The sequence below is a fragment of the Mirounga angustirostris genome, unplaced genomic scaffold (genome assembly GCF_029215605.1).
Source record: "Mirounga angustirostris isolate CCGP_5_RB_7025 unplaced genomic scaffold, mMirAng1.0.hap1 SCAF_9, whole genome shotgun sequence".
Classification (NCBI taxonomy): domain Eukaryota; kingdom Metazoa; phylum Chordata; class Mammalia; order Carnivora; family Phocidae; genus Mirounga; species Mirounga angustirostris.
Window position 1 is genome coordinate 83,371,498 of NW_026991717.1, and position 26,348 is coordinate 83,397,845.

Here is a 26,348-nt window from a genome sequence, read left to right on the forward strand (position 1 = left end):
AGACCAGTTCTAAAAATGCAAAAAGAAGTTCTTCGGGCACAAAGTAAATGGTAACCAATTGGAAATATGGATCTACACAAAGAAATGAGGAGCACTAGAAATGGTAAATGTGGGGGTAAATATAAAAGACTTTTCCCTTGCTTTAAAAATATCTTTAAAATAATGATCTGTTGAAAGCAAAAAACAATAGCAATGTATTGTGGGGTCTATAACGTATGTGGAAGTAAATATGTATGACAACAATAGCACAAAGGCTGGGTGGGGACAAAAGGAAGTGCATGGTTGTAAGGTCTTTACACTATGTATGAATTAGTATAATAGTATGTAAGGTCGACTGTGATGACTTAAAGATGTATACTGTGAACTCTAGTGCAGTCAGTTAAAAAAACAAGATGTGGGTGCCTGGGTGGCTCAGATGGTTAAGCGTCTGCCTTCAGCTCAGGTCATGATCCCAGGGTCCTGGGATCGAGCCCCGCGTCAGGCTCCCTGCTCATGGGGGAGCCTCCTTCTCCTTCCCTCTGTCCCTCCCCTGCTCGTGCTCTCTCTCTCTCTCACTTGTTCTCTCTCAACTAAAATAAAAATAAAATCTTAAAAAAAAAGAACAGATGAGACAAATAGAAAACAAAAAGAAAATGGTAAATTTAAACGTAATTATATCAATAATCACAGTAAATGTAATCATCTAAACACATAATTTAAAGGCAGAAATTGGGGGCATCTGGGTGGCTCAGTCCGTTAAGCATCTGCCTTCAGCTCAGGTCATGATCTGGGGGTCCTGGGATGGGCTCCCTGCTCAGCAGGGAGTCTGCCTCTACCTCTGCCTTTGCCCCAACCCATGCTCACTCACTCCCTCTCTCAAATCAATAAAATCTTAAAAAAAAATAAAGGCAGAAACTGTAAGAGGCAAGCATTAACCTAACACTAAAACCAGACACATCAAAATCCCTTGTAGACATGGATTTAAAATTCTACCAAATCAGATCCAACAATTGACAAAAATGGTAATATGTCATGACCAAGCAGGGTTTATCCCAGGGATGCAAAGTTGGTTTAACATTTGAAAATCAAACAGTGTAGTTTGCAATTTTTACAGACTTAAAAAGAAAAATCATGTGATCATCTTAGTAAGTGTGGCAAAATAATTTGACAAAATTAATATCCACGTATACTACAAATGTCAGTCAACCAAGAATAGAATGGAACTTCATAACTAATAAAGGGCATGTGCTGGAAACCTGTAGCTAATACCATACTTACAAGTGAAAGACTAAGTGCTTTCCTCCCAGCAGATTGAAAACAAGATAAGGTTTGTTTTTACCACTTCTGTCAAACATTTTACTGGAAGTCAGAGCTACTGCAATAAGGCAAGTAAAGAAAAAAAAGTAAATAAACTGGAAGGGAAGAAGTAAAACTTTTTCTGAAGGAATCACCAAGAAACCCACTAGAACTTATAAGTGAATTTAGCAAGATTATAGAAGACAGGTTAATACATAAAAATCAATTGTATTTCTATATAACTAGCAACAATCCAAAATTAAAAATAAAAAAATCATTAATTAAAAACATTAAAAATATAAAATGCTTAGGGATAAATTTAACAAAAAATGCACAAGACCTGAACACTAAAAGCTATAAAAAATGGCTGCGAAAAATTGAAGACCTAAGCAATGGAAAGGTATACTTTGTTCTTGGGTCAGAAAACTCAATATTGTTTTGTTGGGTTTTTTAAAGATTTTATTTTTAAGTAATCTCTACACTCAACGTGGGGCTCGAACCTACAACTCTGAGAACAAGAGTTGTGTGCTGCACTGACTGAGCCCAGAAAACTCAATATTGTTAAGATGTCACTCCTCTCCGGGCGCCTGGGTGGCTCAGTTGGTTAAGCGACTGCCTTCGGCTCAGGTCATGATCCTGGAGTCCCGGGATCGAGTCCCACATCGGGCTCCCTGCTCAGCGGGGAGTCTGCTTCTCCCCCTGACCCTCCCCCCTCTCATGCGCTCTCTATCTCATTCTCTCTCTCAAATAAATAAATAAAATCTTTAAAAAAAAAAAAAAAAGATGTCACTCTTCTCCAAATTGATCTATGGAGTCAATGTAATCCCAGTGAAAATCCCGTCAGGGTTTTCTGTGGAAATTTACAAGAGGATTCTGAAATTTGTGTGGAAACACAAAGGACCTAGATTAGCCAAAAAATTTTTGAAAGAAAAACAAAGTTGGAAGCTCTACAATGCTTTCTATCAAAATTTATAGAAAATGGTGGTAAATCCATACCATTGAACACTCTTCATCAATAAAAAGGAACAGACTGTTGATACATGCAACAACGTGGATGGACATTAAAATCCTTATGCCGAACGAGAAAAGCTTGACAAAGAAAGTGTGTACAGCATGGTTCCATTTATGTAAAGCAAACTAATCTATCACAACAGAAAACAGATCTGTGATTGCCTGGGGGAGGGGTCAAGGGAGGGATAGATGACAAAGAGATGAGAGAAAAGCCTAGAAGGGATGGAAATGGTTATCATCTTGATTGTGATGATGGTCTCAAAGGTGTATACATATGTCACAATATACTGAGTACACTATTGCAGCTTATTGTATGTTGATCATACTTCAGTAAAACTGTGTGCTTTGGTACCAATACTAATATTACATGTAGTGCTCAGAAGAACTTGTTAGAATTCTAAATGGGTATAATAAAGCCCTGCAAATTGGCTTCTTCAAATTGTTTTACCTGTAAAAATTGTAGTGCTTTTGCAGTGATCAAAGATCTCTTTTATCCATGCCCTCCTTTCCTACCCAAGAGCCTTCTGACAGTTTTGAGCATGTACGATACGCCTCTATCAACGCCAGTACCTAGTTCAGGAACTCTTAGTAAATACAGAGAAAAAAGGACAGCAGACGCAATTGCTTTTAGGCCTGCTGCCTCCTTGGTTTTGGGGCAGCTTGCTTTTAGATCTTTGTCAGTGGGACATGTCCCAGATCTTGTGTCCTGTGTGTAGTCATAAGTGTAAAAGTTATTTTCAGTGCTAAAAAATGTATGAAGGCGATGAAAATGCTAGACGTCTGTCCAGTGGACTTGCACGAGAGGAGGACAAGAAGACCACGGGTTTACACTCTTGTCGGATAACCTTATGTCCACATATACCTAAAATCGTAGGCGATAGTACTAAAAGGATCTCATTGCTTCTAATAAACCTACTGACATTAGCATAATTTTTAATATAATTGTTTGTTTTCTGAAAATCAAGCATGTACTTGTTCCTAAGTATACGAGTCTTCTCACTTCATGATTTGCTAGTACAAACACTGCTGTGCTAAATAGTTACCCAACTCTTTCAAGGATAAAGCCTCAGATATTGCTTACAACCTAACGTAATTTTGGTACCTCATTTTATTCTTTTAAACAATTTTATTGAGATGTAATTCACATACAGTAGACAATTTCAGCCATTTAAAGTGTGCAGTTCAATGGTTCTTTGGATATTCACAGAGTTGTGCAATTATCACAATCTAATTTTAAACTATTTTTATTACCCCAAAAAGAAACCCCATATCTATTAATAGTCACTTCCTATCCTCCCCCTGCTCCCCTCCCAGCTTGAAGCAACCACTAATGTACTTTCTGTCTCTACAGATTTGCCTATTCTGGGCATTTCATATAAATAGAATCATACAACATGTGATCTTTTGTGACTGGTTTCTTCACTTAGCATGTTTTCAAGATTCATCCATGTCCTAGCATGTATCAGTACTTTATTTTTATTCTGAATAAAATGCTATGGTATGGAATTATTTATCCACTATTATTTATGTATCCATCCATTAGTTGATGGATACTTGTTTCCCCTACCCTGCTTTTTGGATATTATAAATAATGTACTATGAACATTTATGTACAAGTTTTTATGTTGGATGTATGTTTTCCTTTTTCTTGGGTATGTATCTAGGGGTGGAATTGCTAGGTCATATGGTAACTCTATGGCTAATATTTTGAGGAACTACCAAATTGTTTTCCACAAAGCATCTGTACCATTGTATATTTCTACCAGCATTGTAGGAAGGTTTCAATTTCTCAATGTTAACTTAAAGTACTTTTTTTTTAAAGATTTTATTTTTTTATTTGAGAGAGAGAGAGAACACAAGGAGGGGGGAGGGTCAGAGGGAGAGAGAGAGAGGAGCAGGCTGCCCGCTGAGCAGGGAGCCTGACGTGGGGCTCAGTCCCAGGACCCCGGGATGATGATCTGAGCCGAAGGCAGATGCTTAACTGACTGAGCCATCCAGGCGCCCCCCTGATGTATTTTCCAAGCTTCATTTTATCCCATAAATTGTTGGTCCCATGTTATCAGAATGCAGATCTATTTTAAGGAAGCTGCTTTTTCCCCACTTTGCAAAGATGCTTCCAATATAATTTTCTTTCTCTAAGAAAATAGATTTGAACTGGTTTATCCTAAGTTATCTTCTAACTAAAAATCTGTGCTTCTCTGAATTCGTCATCTTCCAACAGAAAGAATGGCTCTTCTTATTTGCACCTTGCAGTTTGACCTAAATAATAATGTCTGTTTGGCAAGGAAAAATAAACAAAGCTGGAGTCCAAAAACTGAGTCATTGTTTTAAGTAAATCATCTATAGTCTAAACTAGTTACACTCCCTGCCTTTAAGCCATAATCTTGGCATGTTTTCTATGTCTTCAGTTGCTTTTGAAAAGTTCAGGTATTATTTTATAATGTATGAATAATTTAAAAAATGGGGAAAAAAGGGAGAGATTGAACCTACTTTCTATATAGGTGACTTTTTAAAAAAAGATTTTATTTTTTGATTTGAGAGAGAGAGAGCACAAGCAAGAGGGAGGGGTCGAGGGAGAGGGAGAAGCAGGTTCTCCTCTGAGCAGGGAGCCCAATGCGGAACTCAATCCCAGGATCCTGGGATCATGACCTGAGCAGAAGGCGGACGCTTAACTGACTAAGCCACCCAGGCGCCCTTTAGGTAACTTTCAATGTAAAAATATATTCACATTAATAATTTTCATCTAGGATACTACTACTACTATGTATATAATGTACTATGAACATTTGTGTACAAGTTTTTATGTTGGACATTATGTTTTCCTTTTTCTTGCATATGTATCTAGGATACATACTTGAGTACATACTACTACTAATCATAGTATTAATCAGTATCAATTATAATATTAAAGCCATGTTGTACCTCTCTTTCATTCAGAAGCCACAAATTTTGAACTATGACCTTGTCGCTTTTACTCTTGATTTAAGCATCCAACAGATTTATAAATCAGAGCTGTAACTGGGTGGGGGGATGGGTAAAATAGTTGAGGGGGATTAAGGAGTGCGCTTGTTGTGATGAGCACTGGGTATTGTATGAACATGTGGACTCACTCTATTGTACACCTGAAACTAATGTTACACTGTATGTTAACGAACTGGAATTTAAATCACAACCGAAAAAAAAATCACAGCTGCAGCTCACACATTAGACAATTACTCAAGCAATTCTCACGTTGATGAGGAATCTAAAGGCAAAATAAAGAGGCTACCCTCCATTATAATCTGTTGATTTTGTGGTTAATATTAGACTACGAAATTTAAAATACAGAGGCAGCATAACAAAAGAGCATAGGCTTTGGAGTTGAGATAGAAAAAAAGAATTGAATCTTCGCTGTGCCATTTACCAGCTGTAGAACTTTTGGAAAGTTTCTTACCTTCACTGAAACTCAGGGGGGCGCCTGGATGGCTCAGTCGTTAAGCATCTGCCTTCGGCTCAGGTCATGATCCCAGGGTCCTGGGATTGAGCCCCGCATTGGGCTCCCTGCTCTGTGGGAAGCCTGCTTCTCCCTCTCCCACTCCCCCTGCTTGTGTTCCCTCTCTCTCACTGTGTCTCTCTGTCAAATAAATAAAATCTTAAAAAAAAAAGGGGGGGGGGCGCCTGGGTGGCTCAGTCGTTAAGCGTCTGTCTTTGGCTCAGGTCATGATCTCAGGGTCCTGGGATCGAGCCCCGCATCGGGCTCCTTGCCCAGCCGGGAGCCTGCTTCTCCCTCTCCCACTCCCCCTGCTTGTGTTCCCTCTCTTGCTGTGTCTCTCTCTGTCAAATAAATAAATAAAATCTTTAAAAAAAAATTACGCCCCCCCCCCCCCCCCCGCATTTTACTCATCTGTTAAATAGGATTAATAGCTCCTACTTCATTGGGTTGTTGTCAGGCTCCGTACCTAACACATCAAGTACAAAATCCGTGTCAATGAATTCGGGGTTGTGTGTGTGTGTGTGTGTGTGTGTTTTAATCAGAAAATTTTCCTTGAGCGCTCAGGATTTAAATATATATTACCTTCCTGGTCTAGAAGTCTGTCTTTGATTTAGGTCAGCATGGAAGTATTTTAACAGAGCTACTTAAGAACCCATTTCAGGGCGCCTGGGTGGCTCAGTTGGTTAAGCAACTGCCTTCGGTTCAGGTCATGATCCTGGAGTCCCAGGATCGAGTCCTGCATCCGGCTCCCTGCTCGGCAGGGAGTCTGCTTCTCCCTCTGACCCTCCTCCCTCTCATGCTCTCGGTCTCTCATTCTCTCTCTCTCTCAAAAAAAAAAAAAAAATCTTTAAAAAAAAAAAAAAGAACCCATTTCATAGCCTGTGATCTTTTCCAGCCCTTAGATTCAGATTTTTCATACATTTTTTTCTTCTTAGTCTATAGGATTACATTTTCATTCATCCATATTCAATTTATTCCTAGATTATCTTGGGCATATTTTTCTTTTCCTCATCTCCTTCAAAGAAAGTAGAAGTTTGAGAAAACAAGAAGTTTTGGAGAATTTAAACAATGGATGATCATTATTGTTGGCAAAAACTAACTTGAAATGAGGATCCTTGATACAATTATGCTTAGCATATCTATCAGTTTTCTTGGGACATATCTTTAGAGAGAGAGACTAAAACCAATTTTAAGGGGTGCCTGGGTGGCTCAGTCAGTTAAGCGTCTACTTTTGGCTCAGGTCATGATCCCAGGGTCCTGGGATCGAGCCCCCCAGAGTCCTTTCTCAGTGGGGAGCCTGCTTCTCCCTCTGCCTGCTGCTCCCCCCTGCTTGTGCTCTCTCTCTGTCAAATAAATAGACTCTTTAAAAAAAAATCAATTTCAATTTATATTCTATTTATGTGCTGTTCCCTGTGTATATCTCAAGGTATTTACCATTCAGTTACTGTACATAATACTCCTGTGAAACTCATGGTCCAAAAACATTAATTAACTTAATTTACAAGTGGATAAACTACAGCCTAAAGTGGTTGGGTTGCTTTAGGCATCTGGACAAGTCTAGGGAAGTTGACAGCTGCCAAACAAGGCCTGTTCAATTAATATTGTGTCCCAGAATTGAGTTCCTCTGAAAAGGAGAAATCTGTTCCTGCGCTAGCATGTCCCTGGTGAAACTCATAAGATTTTGTTTTTGTTTTCTTCCAGCTAGATTCATTTATTTACATGAAGAATGTTTGGAACTTTATGCCCCACCCAAATCCTTCTCTTCAATGCTAATTAATATTCTTGTTTACTGTGTGTTTGTGTGAGTGTGTGTGTGTGTGTGTGTGTGTAGGCACACATGCATGTTTCACCCTTGGCAGGTCCCTTTTCAAGTTATTGTCTTAGTGTTTGCCTCCTAGCATTCTTTTTTGGCCATATACTTAGTATCTAACCGTTTTTTATGCTGGTAGTATAAGACTGCATTCAGTAGATTCCTTGCTATTATCTTTTGACTTAATAATTATTTGCTGTAATGCCACATGGATTTTCTTATGTATCTTCATAAATGTAATTTTTAAACCCTCTTTAATGTTGGATTGATTTACTCCCTAATAAAGTGCTGAGCACTCCTAGATACCTCTTGACTCCTTTCTTTCCCCTACATTCCTAGAGTTGCTGGACCACTATATGGCTTCTATAATTTTATCCTGACCATATCAATATGCTGCTTAAAATCTTGTGATGGTTCGCCCTGACTCAGAATAAAATGTGATCTCCTTTGCTTGGGATACCATGCCCTTCCTGATCTGGCATATGTCCACTTCATGATCCTCATGTAATCCTTCCTAAGCTGGGCTCTAGTCATACTAAAATACTATCCTCTGCCTCTGCATATGCTGTTCCCTTTACCAGGAACATCTTTCCTTATCCTATATCTAAACTAACGCGTCATCCCTCTCCCTCCTGAGTGTGAGTTCTTTCATGGTGGAGCCAAGTGTTCTATTTTTGTAACTAGAGGTTGGTAGAGTGCTAGATACACAATGTGAGCTTTAATACATGTTTGTGGGATTAGTTCATGTAATTAATAGTTGCATGGCTGTGGGATTCACCATCAATAGAAAATACCTTATAATGACTACTAATAACAAAGTTTTCATGAAATTCTGGAGTGTTTAAGCTGTGGTATCCCAAAATAGGACCTGGTTGGGACCTCAAGGGTATCTGCATTTAGTAGAGGGAACTGGAGGTTGGGTGAAGGAACGCGGTGATCAAACTTGGAGAAGCCCTATGAAGTTCAGTAATTTTAAAGGAACATCGGCAGAAAAAAGTTCTAAAAAACAATTTTATTTTGTTTTCTATCAATTTAACTCTTTCATCCAATTTGTCATGTATTTTATCAGCTGAAGAGCTAAATAATTTGGACATTTACTGTAATCTTAATGTTTTTAGTTGTCTGAGCACAAGTAATGCTATACGGGAAAATATTTTGTTTTGTGTATTTTTCATTTGGCTGATGAAATACAAAAATATCTTAACTCCACTACTTTTCCTCCCCTGAGCCTTGTGAGACACACCGCACAGACACTGGAAGGGAAAGAGGGAGGCTGAGGCTAAGGAGTGACAAACTGTGAGCAGCGTAAACTCCATACACGCAAAATTTTCCCCAAGTAAGAAACTAGCCTTTTTAATGACAATAATTGTCTCTAGGCAAATACATAGACATTAAAAAAGTTAAGTTAAATAATTCCACATATAGAATATTAATACTGGTAGAAGAATGTCTCCTCAATATCCTATAGTTCAATATTTGCCTCAGGCATTTATTAAAAACTGTGTTGTGTATAAATATTACACAGAATAATTTCCAATATTTTATATTTTATACCTTTTTTCCACTCCATCAACTAAAGACCCATAGTTTATTTTAACATGTCTAAAATCATAGCATATATTTAAATAGTATTTAAACAATAGTATTTAAACAACTGTTAGGACACTTGGCTGGCTCAGTCAGTAGAACAAGCGACTCTTGATCTCGGGGTCATGAGTTCAAGCCCCATGTTGGGTGTAGAGATTACAAAAAAATAAATGTCAATTTTTTCTGTAACTTTATGCACATATCTATGGAAACCACTGATAATCTGTGGTCTTGAGTATATTCCACTATTGATAGCTGAATATGTACTTATTTTTGTTTTACAAATTAGGGGCTGAATGATATGAAACTAGGTTTATAGACAGACTTGTTCCTTCCTGGTCCAGAGTATTGCTAGTGTTCTCTCTCCTTCTGTTCTGTCCAGGACATTCTAGAATGGGAGTTCTAGCATTCACCCAGGGCCATAGCAGCTGATTGTGCTTTAGAGGTTCACGCTTCTGAGGAACAGTTAAGTAAACTAGGGCAATTGGGAACCAGAGTTTATGAAATGTAGTTTCTTAAGAATAGGTACACCATCAAGTGAAATTCAATAAATATTGTTTGTAAGTATGTGCCATATTATTAATAAACTTATTTTTTCACAGATGATTACTATTGGTATCTTATGTATTTGCTACAGTTAGTAGTGTTTGTATTTGAAATTTAAGTGCCAAAATGTTACTGCAATAAACCAATACGTTTAATTATGTATAAAACAATCATATGAATAACAGCTGCAAGTATTTTAAGTATGAAATATTTTCAAATACTTTCAATTAATTTTTCTCCATTTCTAGAAATCTCTTCAAAATTTCAGAAAATCTGCACAGCCTCCTGAAAACATCCAACTGTTACTGAGATGCCAGAGTTGACAGTAACTTCCTAACTCTGCTTTAGCTTCTTCTTGGGTGACTAGCATGGTAAAAATGTTTAATGTGTTAGCAGGAGTAAGTAATGCCTGTATGAAGAAGAAATTATTGGAATTCCAGCATTTATCCTGATATTCAGTATACCAGATACTAAATATGAAGCGTATTAATAACAACAGTAAAAGTTCTAAACTTTTTTAAAAAAAATTTTAAAGATTTTATTTATTTGTCAGAAAGAGAGAGAGAGCGAGTGCACAAGCAGGGAGAGAGGCTGGCAGAGAGAGAAGGCTCCCCACTGAGCAAGGAGCCCAATGCTGGACTGGATCCCAGGACCTTGGGATCATGACCTGAGCTGAAGGCAGAGGCTTAACTGACTGAACTACCCAGGCGACCCAAGTTTCAAACTTTTTATTTTTAGCATTTTATTTAGCTATTGACCAATAACCTCTTGAAAACAAAACAAAATAAAAAACAAACGGGTGCCTGGGTGGCTCAGTTGGTTAAGTGTCCAACTCTTGACTTCAACTCAAGTCATGATCTTGGGGTTTTGAGATTGAGCCGAGTCAGCTCCATGCTGGGTATAGGGGCTGCTTAAGATTCTCTCTCCCTCTGCCCTTCCCCCCTGCTCTCTAATAAATAAATAAAATCTTAAAAAAAAACCCAAAACATAGATTTCCAAAAAGTTCCGCAATTCCAAAATGTAGGTTAGTTTCGTTTAAAAAAGTAATTTAAATATAATATTAAATATGAGATTACTAGAACTAGTCAGGTGTTCTTTTGATGTTCCATTGTATTCTTTAAAAAAAAGTTTGCTTTTCCTGATCTCAAAATACATTCATTAGAGAAAAAAAAGGGAAATACAGAAAAACACGGAAAAGAAAAAAAAATCAGCAGTAATTCCTCCAGCTAGATAAAATCTCTATTTATATTTTGGAGGCTATCTTTCTAGTTTCGCTTTTTCCTAGCAACTGCAATTATTTTTTTATTTTGGTCCTTGTGCTAGCCTCTTCACATAAAGCTGTGTACAAGGAATCTTACAGAACAGATATCTAATAAATGGGATACAATGTAACCTACCTTCCCCTCTACCCTTCTCTCATGATAGAAACACCTTCTATTCTTTTTTCTCATATCTGGAATTGGTATACAGAGTTAGTGACTAAAGAAAGACATATTTGGGCGCCTGGGTGGCTCAGTTGTTTAAGCGACTGCCTTCGGCTCAGGTCATGATCCTGGAGTCCTGGGATTGAGTCCCGCATCGGGCTCCCTGCTCAGCGGGGAGTCTGCTTCTCCCTCTGACTCTTCCCCTCTCATGCTCTCTATCACTATCTCTCTCAATAAATAAATAAAAATCTTAAAAAAAAAAAAGACATTTATGTTTTTAACAAGATAAAAGAAACAGGAGAAAACCAAAAATATTCAGGTATTTTAATTATCACAGAAATCAAAGGTGTATATGGACACAATTATGTGTCTATACACAACTATATATGTGTATATATGCCCATATGACTATTTACAAATATGTAAACATACATACAAAGTCTAGAAAGGAATATACAGAAATATGTGTTAGGGTATTGGGGTGATGTTTCTTTTTTATTAATTTGTAATATACTCAACAAACCATTACACTGAGATAGGACTATTTTAATGTTACAGAATCTTATACAAATGAATTTGTTCAAGAGCTTCTCTGTCAATATGCTTTTCTGGATATACATCGTAGGTCAGTGGTACCTCTTCAACCCAGGAAGATAACTGTATATTAATCTGGAAGAAAAAAAGATTATAAACAAACATGAAAATTGCAGAATGATGCTGTTCTCTGGAACTTCAAGAAATCATGATGAACTAAATAACTGAAGACAACAGATTTTTTTTTTTACAACAAGCAGGACTAAGTTTACATGGTGTCACATGAACAATTCTTTGTTGTACTACATGGTAGGTCTGTGGATTCAGGATTTAATTTACTTTGATTTTGGAATTTGAAAAAATAAAGAAAATACAGAATAATTGTTTTAACGTAACTAGGTTAATAATTATCATTAGGTTTAAACAATAAAAGACTAAAACAACAATGAGAATACACAGAGAACAGGGACAACTGTTCATACATACACAGTGATGGTGCTAAGGGGTTGCATGAGAGGCACTAATCTCCCTCCATAACCTTCATCAGGCCCTTCCCTTTACACTGTAAACTTTTGAGTCCCTATGACACAGAAATTCTAGAGCCGCCAATGAATATATCTGGTTATAGAAGTTTCATTAGGGACGCCTGGGTGGCTCAGTCAGTTAAGGGTCTGCCTTCGGCTCAGGTCATGATCCCGGGGTCCTGGATCGAGTCCCACATTGGGCTCTCTGCTCAGTGAGGAGTCTGCTTCTCCCTCTGCCTGCTGCTCCCCCTGCTTGTGCTCTCTCTCTCTGACAAATAAATTAATAAAATCTTAAAAAAAAATAAAGAAGTTTCATTAAACAAGAAAGCAATAAAGTTATTCAAAAATTCATGCATAAGGACTCTTTCATAAGTAATAATTTCCAGTGCTTATCTATAGACAGATTTATATATTTAGTGTGAAACCATTATTTCGTTAAGTGAAAAATCACCAAATTATTTCAATCTATATAGAAATTATAAATTGGAGACCATATATATATATATATGGTCACATATACATATATATATATTTTTAAGTTTATATATATCTCTCTATATTTTTTTTGGTAGGCTCCACACCTAGAGGGAGCCCAATGCAGGGCTCGAACTCAAGACCACTAAGATCAAGACTTCAGTTGAGATCAAGAGTCGGATCCTTAACTGACTGAGCCACCCAGGCACCCCTTGGAGACCATATATTTTAAAAGGCATATATTTAAAAAAATTTTTATTTTATTTATTTATTAGAGAGAGAGAGCACAAGCAGGGGGAGTGGCAGGCAGAGGGAGAGGCAGGGTCCCCACTGAGCAGGGACTCGATGTGGGACTCGATGTGGGACTCGATCCCAGGACCCTGGGATCATAACCTGAGTCGAAGGCAGACGCTTAACTGACTTAGCAACCCAGGCGTCCCTAAAGACGTACTTTTATAAGCATGGAAAAATATGGTGGGTTACACCACACATGAGATGGGTCTCTCCTGGAAAAGAATTAAGTGGAGGGGATGGGGAGATTAATATCTTTTCTTTATATATCTCAGGATTATTTCCCTTGTTATTGTAAACATGAATTTTTATAATTTATTTATTTATTTTTTAAAAGATTTTATTTATTTATTTGACAGAGAGAGACACAGTGAGAGAGGGAACACAAGCAGGGAAAGTGGGAGAGGGAGAAGTAGGCTTCCCGCGGAGCAGGGAGCCTGATGTGGGGCTTGATCGTAGGACCCTGAGATCATGAACTGAGCCAAAGGCAGACGCTTAACGACTGAGCCACCCAGGCGCTCCTACTTTTATAATTTAGATGATTGACAAAAATTTCTTAAGGAAGTATTATTGATGATGGCTTAGTTTTTTTTTAAAGGAAGAAACAGATTCTTACATTTGGCAGTGCTTATAGATAAGGAAAGCGCTACTAAAGAAAACTGTAATACTCCATTTATATTTTATTTCTTTCATCTAGGGGTCTCTAAGAACTTTATAAATACTAATTAACCTTTATATAGGGTCAACTTATTGGGCTGAAACTTAGTAAATAGGGGCCTTACTTTATATGGAGAATCTAAGGAACAAAGAAGTGGTTTGTACAAGATTCCAAACTGTGCACAGTATATGGGCCTCCAGTCTACACATCCGATTCTAGAAGCCTTGAACAACTCTGTTCCTTTTGTTCTTTTTTTTTCTTAAGATCTTATTTATTTGTCAGAGAGAGAGAGGAAGAGAGAGAGCACAAGCAGGGGAGCATCAGGAAGAGGGAGAAGCAGGCTCCCTGCTGAGCAAGGAGCCTGATGCAGAACTTGATCCCAAGACATCTCTGTTCCTTTTGTTCTAAGGGGAAAGTTATGATGTGGGTGTTCTAAGCCTCTTAAAAACATTTAGTAGCATTTGTTAACCTAAAAGTCTAACCCCCAAGTTGGAAAAACTGGTTGGAGAAGCAAAGGAATCTATATCAAGATAGGAATTGCAATTTCAGAGCTCTTGAGGCCAATAAACAAACCACAAACCAGTTCTTAGGCCATAAGTTACTGCTATTCTTTCTATCGTCTGTCACTATATTCAGACAGAACATCTCTAGAATATTGTTAATAGCTATCAGAAAAAAACTGGAGAAAAGTTTTGACAATAAAAATGCTGGAAAGGGGCGCCTGGGTGGTTCAGTTGGTTAAGCATCTGCCTTCGGCTCAGGTCATGATCCCAGAGTCCTGGGATCAAGTCCCACATCAGGCTCCCTGCTCAGCAGGGTCTGCTTCTCCCTTTCCCCCTGCCCCTGCTCCTGCTCTCTCCTCTCTTTCTCTCATGCATGCGCTCTAATAAATAAATAAAATCTTAAAAAAAAAGTGCTGGGAAAGAGGCTTACATACCTGAAGGCCTGAGAGAGAATCTTCAAGACTTGGTACTGTTACTAATAACGATCCTTGTTTTCTTACATTTTGACTGATATATTCCCAGGCTCTGCAACATATTAAAAACTTATATTTTAGGTTTTACCAGACACTGAACACTTTTTAAAAAATGAAGATGACAAAAGAAAATGCAGCACAGGCAATACCTAGAAATCCAGATGGGCAAAATGTTTGCCTGCAGGAAATAGCATTGCAGCAAAATATTAGAAATTGGTAAATTCTTCAGTTTCTGAAGGGGGTGTTGGCAAAATTGTGATGTTACAACATCGAAGAGATTCAACACAATGGGGATTTGTGTTACTATGAGGTACTGTTAAGGCTGAAACTCAGTTTTCAGAACCAATACACAAGTCAGAGCTGGATCAGTAGTTAAAGCCCCTTAAACTCTTTTGATTTTTTTGAGGGGCGAGGGAGAGGGAGGAAGAAGGGGAGAGGGAGAGGAAGGGGGTGGAAAGAGAGAGAGAGAGAGAGGAGCAGGGGAAAGAATCCCAAGCAGGCTCCAAGCCCAGCGCAGAGCCCGACACGGAGCTTGCTTGATCCCATGACCCTGAGATCATGACCTGAGCCGAAACCAAGAGTCAGAAGCTTAACTGACTGAGCCACCCAAGCGCTCCTTAAACTCTTGATGAAGTGTGTCAAAACTGATTCTGCAGAATGGAGAAGGGCTAGGAGGTAGAGGTGGGGAAGAGTAGTGGAGAAAGGCCATAGATGCCAGAAGCCACGCAAAGACTAACAATTAAGCCTGATATGTAGATTACATCTTTTAAAATAACATCAAGAGTGAAATCATACTTTATTTGGTTGTCAAAAATATTTAATGGAAAGACTTTTGGGCAACATGGCACCTGCAAAGTTGAGTGGGGCCAGCCCGGTTGAAAGCATGGTGAAATGCCATGTGCGTTTATATGCGCCACAAGGCAGTCCCTGCCCAGGTCTGACGAATTCAGTGCAGACATGAGCTGGCTTTCTATACTGTGCGTGAGTGTTGACCGTACACCCCACTAGCAGGGAGCAACGGCCAAGCAGAGCAGAGATACACATCCCTTGCAACGGGCAGGTGGGCAGCGGTGTCATCTGCATTTCTCGCAGTTACAGCAATGGTTATTAGGTTTAGTATTCTGGAGTTTATTAGGCAAAATGATACAGATGTTCTTCCTCAGGCTAGATCTAAAATCATGTAGCAGTGCTTGATAATCGTCACTGTGCTTGGGCTAGAGCTATTGTTTTGATGTGGTTCCTTAAAAATGACGTATTTTATAAGTTTATTTAATAAGAATGAAGAAGAATGAAGAAGCTGACTAAATTGGCACGGTTGGCCATGCCTCTCAGAATAGCACTCGCTGTTTCTGGTAAGCTATCATTCTGGTAGCTGTATCTGTTTCACCTACTCAAAAAATACACTGAGGCACCTTTTAAACTAACAATTACTCTACAAATCTGGGGTGTTACTCTGTAATGAGATCGGACTTATTCTGAAGCCTGAGTCTTTGCTGAGTACACATTTTCTATTATTATGATTTATTTCTGTTTTCACTTATATACTAACTCCTATAGCAGTATCATTCCACTTGTCTCAGATTCTAATTAAGACAAGTCCTTGGAGGCTATATGTGGCGCCATCTTTCTTTTTCACTCAGTATAATACAGAATTAACATAGGTAAATGATCAGTTTTGTCAGAACGATTCCAATGTCAGAATGCTTTACTGTGTCTTCTAAACATTCTCCTGTATACTGTCATCCATGGCTATAATCTGTTTCAAATTCATTGTACTAGACTGATTTAGGAAAAATGACTGAACTAGCACACGTGGTCGATACCTATTCACTGAACAACGTAGAGCGTGTATGAATGTACCAAGAAAGCTTTTAAAACAACCCAAATATTCAGTATTTCCGGTGTCAAGTTCACCAGTGGCTTTCATCATTCTTCAGCAGTCAAAATCTTCCTGTAATGAATCTCCAAAGATTTTAAAGTGTTTTTCTCTTTTAACTTCTTATACAACATAAACCTGGTACTACTTCATTCTCCAACAATTATGTAATGCTTTTGCCACTGGTTATTAACTTAAAAAGATGAAAAGCTAATCATACTTTGTCCACTGGAAATTAAGCTTAAAGAGGGCTATGATTAAGATAACTTTGCTCATGTTGTGTTTCTGGTCTTTAGCCTGTGACCAAAAATTGTCACCCATTCTGGCTGAGCTTTGATTATATGATTAGCTTTCTTTTGAACTAGTTTCTTTTAAAAATATTTAAGCTGTTAATTTCATGATGACCTTAACCTACTAGTAACAGGTATGGGTGTGTGTGTATGTGTGTGTATGTGTGTTTGAGACAGAAAGCTGGGGGCAGGGGAGAACATAGAAGGTAAAAGGGTGGCAGGATAAAGAGGTTTAGCCATTCAGGATTCCACTCTGTATTAACTGTTTATGGTCTATATGTCTTTTTATTTCTCTGCAGTAGAAACCTTATTGATGCACTAATCCAAAATGGAATTTGTGTAATTCCATTTTGTACATATGGAAAGGAGTTTTCCTGCATTTAGAGTACACATATGCCATTATGATAAAAAAAAGTCATGAATCCTAGCTAGCTAGAAAATCAATGTCTCAGACTATGGACCACAGGAATTTTCTAATTAGAGGGACCTACTGGTCCTGATGGGTCACAAAGCATCAAATTGTGGCAGAGAAGTCAAAAAAGTGATCATAGATATGCTAATTTTTCCACTGCGTGAATAGTGGAATAGTTTTAGGAACCTACTATTACCACCTTAAAAATATTTTAAAAGTTTGATAACTAATCACTATTTTGGTTAATATTCTTATATCTTATATCATTTATAGAAATTAATTCCCATCATGTTTTTTCAAAGAAAATAAAACGGAGACAGAAAAGAATAAGTATAAATGCCCATCAGGAATTGTTATCTTATTGCATTCCTGATTGCTAAGCAAATGCTTGGGTCATGGTATCATTTAATATATGCGCCCCCATTAGATGTAATATTTTACAAACTTAGACAAAGTTTACTTTTTGTTTAATGCATAAGACATTTCCTTATTAATATAATCTTGTTGAGGTTGTTTTAAAAAACAGTTTAATATGAAAATACTTCTACTTTACCAATCACTTTTTTAAAAAAAGGTATGTATTTAAGTAATCTCTACACTCAATGTGGGTCTTATATTCTCATATTCATAAGACCCACACAGTGTGGGTCTTATATTCTCCAAGATCAAGAGTCACATGCTCTACTGACTGAGCCAGCCAGGCACCCCACTAATCCCTTTTCATAGTTTGCTGAATATATTTTAACAGATTTCTTGCTTGAATAAGTAACATACCTGGCCTGTTCTGCCTCATCAAGAAAATATTCGAAGACATTATTCATGATAATGACATCAGCATTTTGCAGAAGTGAACCCTGGGTACAGATGTCTGCATGAAGCACCTTAAGAAGAATGAGTTCATTTAAGAAAACAAAGATAACCACAGAAGAACTATCTATTGGTTCAACGATATGAGGCGATATGAGAAGTCAACCTTAATTAAAATGGGAGAAAGAACAGTATATTTAATAGTATCATCTATGGGAGATATTTAGTATCTAATTAAAAACCATAAACTTGTGAATATTTGTTTTAGATAGATTTGTTTACATAGTCATATAATTACAGTCTTTCAACCCCCAGCAGTTCAGAGCTTTTTCCACGATGACTATATCATTAATTGTAAGAGTCAAAGGCCGTAGGTTCAAACTCTGGTTCCATCATCAACTGAGTTTGTACACTAGGCAGTTGGTATCTTCATAAATAAAAAGGAATAATATCTGTCCTGATTCACAGAATCAAATGGATCATATAAAAACTGTAAAAGTTATTTATGTATTGTAAAATGTTAATACAAAAAAAATAAAATGTTAACACAGTATGTTTATTGGCTTTGTCTGACTTTTCATCTAAAATTTACTTGATTATTTATCCAAAAAAGCAAACAAAACAATGTATTTAAAAACTATATGCCTCACACCCAAAACAGTAAAATACCTAGGAATAAACTTAACCAAAGAGGTGAAAGACCTGTACTCTCAAAAGTATAAAACACTGGGGCGCCTGGGTCGCTCAGTCGGTTAAGTGTCTGCCTTTGGCTCAGGTCATGATCCCAGCATCCTGGGATCGAGTGCCGCATTGGGCTCCCTGCTCAGCGGGGAAGTCTGCTTCTCCCTCTCCCTCTGCCTGCTGCTCTGCCTACTTGTGCTCTCTCTCTGTCAAATAAATAAATAAAATATTTAAAAAAAAACCAACAAAAGTAGAAAACATTGATGAAAGAAATTGAAGATGACACAAAGAAATGGAAAGACATTCCATGCTCATGGATGTAAAAATGTCTACACTACTCAAAGCAATGTACAGATTTAATGCAATTCCTATCAAAATACCAACAGCATTTTTCACAAAACTAGAACAAACTATCCTAAAATTTGTATGGAAACCTTTGACAAAAGACCCCAAATAGACAAAGTAATCTTGAAAAAGAAAAACAAAACTGGAGGCATCACAATTCCAGGCTTCAAGTTATATTACAAAGCGGTAGTCATCAAAGCAGTATGGTACTGGCACAAAAATAGACACACAGATGAATAGAAGAGAATAGCAAACTAAGAAATAAACCCACAATTTTATGGTCAGTTAATCTTTGACAAAAGAAGCAAGAATATGCAACAGGAAAAAGTCTCTTCAACAAATGGTGTTGGGAAAACTGGACAGCTACATGAAAAAGAATGAAACTGGACCATTTTCTTACATCATACACAGAAATACACTCAAGATGGAGTAAAGACCTACATATAAGACCTGAAACCATTAAAATCCTAGAAGAGAGCACAGATAATAATTTCTCTTACATTGGCCACAATAACATCTTTCTAGATAGGTCCCCTGAAGTAAGGGAAACAAAAGCAAAAGTAAACTATTGGGACTATCTACTAAAGGTAACAATCAACCAAACTAAAAGACAACTTCCTGAATGGGAGACGATATTTGCAGATGACGCATCTCATAAAGGGTTGGTATCCAAAATATATAAAGAACTTGCACAACTCAACACCAAAAAACCAAAAAATCCAATTTAAAAAATGGGTAGAAGACATGAACACACATTTCTCCAAAGAAGACATCCAGATGGCCAACAGACACATGAGAAGATGATCAACATCACGCATCATCAGGGAAATGCAAATCAAGACTACAATGAGATAGCATTTCACACCTGTGAAATTGGCTAAAAACAAAAACACAGGAAACAAGTGTTGGTGAGGATGTAGAGAAAAAGGAACTCTCTTGCACTGTTGGTGGGAATGCAAACTGGTGCAGCCACTGTGGAAAACAATATAGAGGTTCCTCAAAAAGCTAAAAATAGAATGACCCTGTGATCCAGCAATTGCACTACTGGGTATTTATCTCCGAAATACAAAAACACTAATTCAAAGGGATACATGCACCCTTGTGTTTACTGAAGCATTATTTACAACAGCCAAATTATGGAAGCAGCCCAAGTGTCCTTCAACAAATGAATGGATAAAGATGTGGTATCTATATCTATCTATATGGGATATTATTCAGCCATATATATACAAACACACACACACATACAAATGGTATGATTATACACATATATGATTATATATGGGTGTGTGTATATATGTATATATATATATAGGATATTATTCAGCCATAAAAAAGAATGAAATCTTGCCATTTGCAATGACGTGGATGGAGCCAGAGAGTATAATGCTAAGTGAAATAAACCAATCAGAGAAAGACAAATATGATATGATTTCACTCATATGTAGAATTTAAGAAACAAAACAAACAAGCAAAGGAGAGAAACAAAAAAAGTAGAGAGACAAACCAAGAAACAGACTCTTAACTATAGAGAACAAACTGATGGTTACCGGAGGGAGGTGGAAGGGGGGGATGGGTGAAACAGATGATGGGGATTAAAGAGTGCATTTATGATGAGCACTGAGTAATGTACAGAATTGCTGAATCACTATATTGTACACATGAAACTAATATAACACTGTATGTCAACTACACAGGAATTACAATAAAAAACTTAATAATAAAAAATAAAAACTATATACCTCAAAAAATTAATTTGACCACAATCAACAAGTCTGAGAGAGCACAGGCAAGATAACAAGAGAAAACATCTATTTTCTCAAGTGCAAAACAAACCACTTTTATTTTAAAAAGAAGAAAAAAAGTTTAACTATTTTGCATTAGAAGATTTCTATATAAAATAGAATACTATTTATTTGTAAGGGGTCTGATTCTTAACATATTTTATCCCCCTTTTTAAATAGGAAAAATACTAAGATAATTTAAATTAGGTGGGCCTCTAGTCTCTGAAACACACCTTTGACATATTCCTGAACACATAGAAAACAATCACTTTAAACTTTCTAAACATGTTGCTGAGATATGAAATAGGCAGGCAAATTAACCTACTGATATACCACAGTTTCCTCTTTTTCTTTCCCATCTCTGTTCACTCTCCCACACCCCACCCCACAGATAGGGTAAAAAAAGAATCTGGTGGATCAATTAATTATGGCAACCAACAGAAGTCCCAGGGAAACTCCCCAAAATGGCTCTGGACGAACTGGAATACTAACAATGCAAAGGCCACATGGCAACCCAAATAATTTAACCAATTTTTAATGGGCACCTCCTATATACGAGATACTGTGCGGGGAGATACATACACCATGACAAATGAGATACAATATCTACACTCAAATATGTTATATTCTAGTAATGGGAAAAAACAGCTATGCCGGTGACGCTAAGTGCCATCAAAGGAATAAGCAAGATATGAATAAAGAAAAATTCCCCTTTAGTCTAGTGGAGAGGGTAGAAAGAATTTAAATCAATGGGTCTTTCATGTAAAGACAGTGCATAAGACACATGGCATCCTGAAACCCCATTATAATAACAGTATAGTGTTTTTAGTATACCCACGAGGATCGGGGGATTGGGAAAGGAAATAACAGAGATAAAATTTTGTAAGTTAGGGAAAAAAAAGGAACTAACAAGGAATTTAGGAGACCAGAAAAATCTGATTTCTAAGCTGGATAGATAGAAAGCAAAGACCCCCACTTGGTTTATACTACAGAATCTCAAAAAGGCTCACAACTGGTGGCACCAGGTATTTCTGGGTGAAGGAGTAGGGAGAAATGCTAAAAATAAGGTAATTGGGTTGAAAGTCAGTTTTAGAAGTACCCAGACCCCTATATGACTTTCTCATACCCCAGCAAAAGAATAGAGGTTTCTTCTATTTACCCTGGAAAGGGTAAAACAAAAGGTGTCTGGGTCAGGGGACACCAGGACTAGTTGAAAGAAAGGCTAATGTACTGAAAACGAGGGAAGTAAGGCAGACAGGATGCTGTGAATCCCTTATGCTTCACTTCTTTTCCTCTACCACTCAGTCCCCAGGATGTTGTTTGCCACTCAGTAAGGAGACTGATCCCAAGAGGAAAGATCTTAAGATACTTCATCAGATACTCCCCAACTAATTAACCAACCAAACAAGATCACTCGACACTGAAGCCCACAGTGCTCAGAATCCCCTACTTAAATGCTGAGAACTTCAATCAGCTTGTTTCTCACTCTTAAGTCTGAATGGACAACCAAGGATTCCTAGACTTCTTAGGAAAGTCCTGTTAAAAAAGACCAAACAAGAACAAAAACAAAACAAAAAGCAGAGCCTGAGACTTAAAGGCTACAAAGATTTCAAGATACTATAAAAAATAACCCTAGAATTCCTTTCTGTTGATCTTAGGGCCTCTCAAACACAATTGTCTTTACCATTGAGGAAGGAAACTGTTAAGGTTGCCAATAAAATGGTATAAAAACAGCTTTCTGTCATTGGGTTACTAATAGCCACTGAAGCCGCAGAAGTACGTGGGGTGGGCATTCATCCACATATGCTCTGTTGAAAAGCAAGGGGTAAAGACCTTTTAACATGTAAATAAATGCGTTTTACATATCTTTATCATCTTCTTTAAAAAAATAACAAGGTACTTGGATCTCCATTTATTTATTAAAAGATTTATTTAGAGAGAGAGAACATGCGTGAGGGGGGCAGGGGAGAGCGAGAGGGAGAGAGAGAATCCCAAGCAGACTCCCTGCTGAGCACCGAGCCCCACGCAGGGTCATCCCACCACCCTGAGATTGTGACCTGAGCCGAAATTAAGAGTCGGATGCTCAACCGACTAAGCCACCCTGGCACCCATTTATAAACTAGGATTCTTAAAAGGTCAATTTTTAAATCTTAACTTTCAATTAAATCAACATTCCTGTTATGTGATTATTATTATGCAAGAACAATGTGTTTCTGTTCACTAAATATGGGATAGTGAGAAAAATCCATGAATTTATTACTAGACAATAAATTTGCTTTAATCATTTGCTTCTCTAAGATGAGAGAGAAACAAAGAGAGAGAAAAAAGGAAGTTTGGAAGGAGGAAAAAACATTTCCTTCCAATTAAAAAGGGGAGGACTAGATCCTTAATCATACCGAGATATCTTTCAACACTAACACCAGAGAGCCTTAGTTGCTCAGTATCTCTCTGCATTGCCATTGAAGTGTAGGACCGTCAGTGAAAGGGTAAGAATTACTGCATTAACCAAAAAACTTCCTTTCCCTTTTCTGGTTATTTTTCCCCTTACATACAGGAAAAGAGAAAAGTTCTGTTATAGCCAAATGCAGGGCATCATTCTCCTGAACTGCCGTTCTGTGGCATCCACAACTCCTGGAAGCTTAGAAAAAGAAGGTAAAGAACTGAGAGCATTACTTAACTTTTTTGCTTACTTTCAACATAAGTTTCATTAAGTACACTTTTGACCTACATCTAGAGATTCAAATTTGAATGCTGCTACCAAAACTATACCACAGAAAAGATGAAGGAAATTAAGAAAAATTCTACTTTCTAATAAAATTGGGGAGGAAGAGAAATAGGAGTGGAAGGTAATTATAATTAAATTCACCTTTATGGTTTAAAAGTACTAAGTCAACTCAATCTGTTTCTACACGACAGCAACCAAGAATAGATTCAAAAAGAGTTTCCAACTCCAATCCAGAAGAAATTGGACTAAATTATGCTATAAAATAGATAACAGAATATATATTTAAAAGGGTACCTTTAGTGCAGCATAGGGAACATAGTCAATGATATTGTAATAATGTTGTATGGTCACAAATGGTAGCTACACTCGTGATGAGCATTGTGTAACATACAGACTTACCAAATCACCATGCTGTACACCTGAAACTAATGTAACATTGTGTCTCAACTGTACTTCATTACCTTTATTCTGTCAGTGAACTGGTATTTTTTTATGACCATTTCCTGCAACTGGCAAAAATCTCCATTCAGTTCTACTCCATATAGTTGCAGTGCTGAACTGTAAAGATAACCCTGAAAAAATAAAGACATGTTATGATGCAAATGAATGAACTGTGAGTTCATTTCTACATAAAATTAAGAAAAATCACACTTTAAAAAAATAGAATTCAATAAAGTAAAAATAAAATGAAAGATAAATAACATGTATGTAAAACTTACAACTTCGAGAACTCAAAGACTCTCACTGATCAAGATCTTGACTGTATTTTATTAATTTCATTATTTAAAAGTAATTATATTTTGAAAGATTGATTTCGTACTTTTCCTGATAAAACTGTGCATACAATAAAGCTGGAAATGAGAAAAGTGATCGTATACAGACTCTCTGTTTAATACCGTATTTCTGTAATTTCTTGGGAAGTTACAGCGGCGGAAAGCAAGAAAGGAGTTAACCCGTGGGAAATATAATGGAAAATCATGCACAGTCTGACACTAGAGGAAGGTGGCTGGAGATGTGTCCTGTTTGGCTTAGGGAAGTCAGTCTGGTGTCTGCAATCTGCCAAAGATAACCGACCAATTAGTTAATAAGGATAATAAAGAACTGACTAGATATTATTATGTATGCACTTTTGATTGTAAAAACAAAAAACTAATATGGAAGGAAAGGTCAAATCATATTCTGAATATCACTTTACATCAAGTAACACCCACACGTGAACCAAATTTGTATTTATAGCTCATGATAGATTTTTAGAATATGTTCAACAGAGCATAAGTAGGTATTCAAAAATTTTTTGTTGACTAAATCAGTAACCATTTTAATATGAAGAAAAATGAGGATATGTTTAAATTTATTAACACTGTCACATACTTGCATAGCCTCATTTCTTTCAGCTATATACTTTTCTAACAAATCAAAAAACGGACAAGAGTGGAGCAAATATTGTAAATAATCATATTTACCCATGTTCTCCCTCAAAAAACCATCTGACAAACTGTATTTTCTATTATGGATATCTTTCCTAATTATAGAATAAAAGCCTTAACACTGACAAATAAACTAAGCACTAAAGAGTTAAGTGTTTCTGTTTAGAGCAGGCAATGGATGCTGGGAACTGAGAGTTTCTGGCATGAGCCTCTACTGCTGTTGGCCACATGTTTTAACAAGTCTGCTAATGACAACCAGAAACCACATTTAAAGTTTTTTGATAAAACCATTTAGGAACGTTACAAATACTCATGATTTGAATTTTTTTTAAAAAGCCACATTGAAGTGATATTTCAGACACAAATGTCTACATTCAAACTTGAATCACAGAAAATTGGAGCAATATATGTCCTTGGATATCATTTAGTAGTTTATTTACAGGTGAGGAATGTGAAGCCAGGAGTGTTAAGTGACTTTGTTATGGCCATATGCAATTTCCTAGGTGAAGTAAATTTTATAAAGTTTTTATAAAAGTTCTTATCAAAGTTCAGTACACTATTTAATACAGCACAAAGAAAACAGAGTTAGAAGGTCAATAGTGACTGACAAAATAGCAAAGTGTTATGAGGTCACCTGCTTCTGCTTTGTTGATATGCCTTCATTTGTGTTACAGACACAAACCGGTAAAGGAAATCAGAGAGCTGGCTTTTGAAATTCCAAATTCAATATAATATTTTAACCTTCTTATTCTGTTACTCTAATAAATAAAGCCAAGCTGTCACCTTGGATGGTGGCAGGCAAAACTGTTGCTAGCAGGAGGAGAAAGTATTTTCCAAATGTTGAATATGTCCATAAGCTGGACTTTACCCCATAAAGGACTGTGCCAAGCCTGGAGCCAACATCAACCAAGACCTTTCCCGACAGATCAGGGAGTACATGATGATAAATGAACTTCAATTCCATGAGGGAGAAGGAATGAGAAATAAATCCTGGAGAATTAGAACAGAATAAACATCAAATTGTGCTCGGGTATTAAACATTCTATTCTGTATTTCTAATTCTTTTATCCATATTTATAAAGTATATTTCATGTTTTTCTCTTCTAAAAATCAATGAAAGCTATTTGGAGACTATTTAGAAAAAATTAATGTGATAATTTTGCACTCATTCACTCTGAGCTATAGAATAACTATGAAGTCTCTGACAATTATTTTTATTTATTTTTTTTTTAGTTTTTTTTTTTTTTATTCATGAGAGACAGAGTGAGAGAGAAAGGCTGAGGGAGAAGCAGGCTCCCAAGGAGCAGGGAGCCCGATGTGGGACTCGATCCCAGGACCCTGAGATCATGACCTGAGCCGAAGGCAGACGCTTAACCATCTGAGCCACCCAGGCGCCCAATTATTTTTATTTTTAAAGAT

General features: G+C 37.1%; 1 protein-coding gene across 4 annotated transcripts in view; it reads right to left on the bottom strand.

The window, feature by feature from the left end:
• Window positions 1–11,435: 11,435 nt before the first annotated feature.
• The window catches only part of LOC123861523 (uncharacterized), a 35,397-nt gene continuing 20,484 nt past the window's right edge, over window positions 11,436–26,348 (bottom strand). For all 4 annotated transcript variants that reach the window (XM_054513671.2, XM_045900711.3, XM_064570947.1 and 1 more), the window contains 5 exons: window positions 25,798–25,919; window positions 23,964–24,074; window positions 17,935–18,041; window positions 14,544–14,634; window positions 11,436–11,794 (listed from right to left, as the gene is read on the bottom strand). In XM_054513671.2, the coding sequence (XP_054369646.1) occupies window positions 11,678–11,794; window positions 14,544–14,634; window positions 17,935–18,041; window positions 23,964–24,074; window positions 25,798–25,919 (548 nt within the window). In that variant the 3' untranslated portion in view covers window positions 11,436–11,677. The remainder of the gene's footprint in view (window positions 11,795–14,543; window positions 14,635–17,934; window positions 18,042–23,963; window positions 24,075–25,797; window positions 25,920–26,348) is intronic.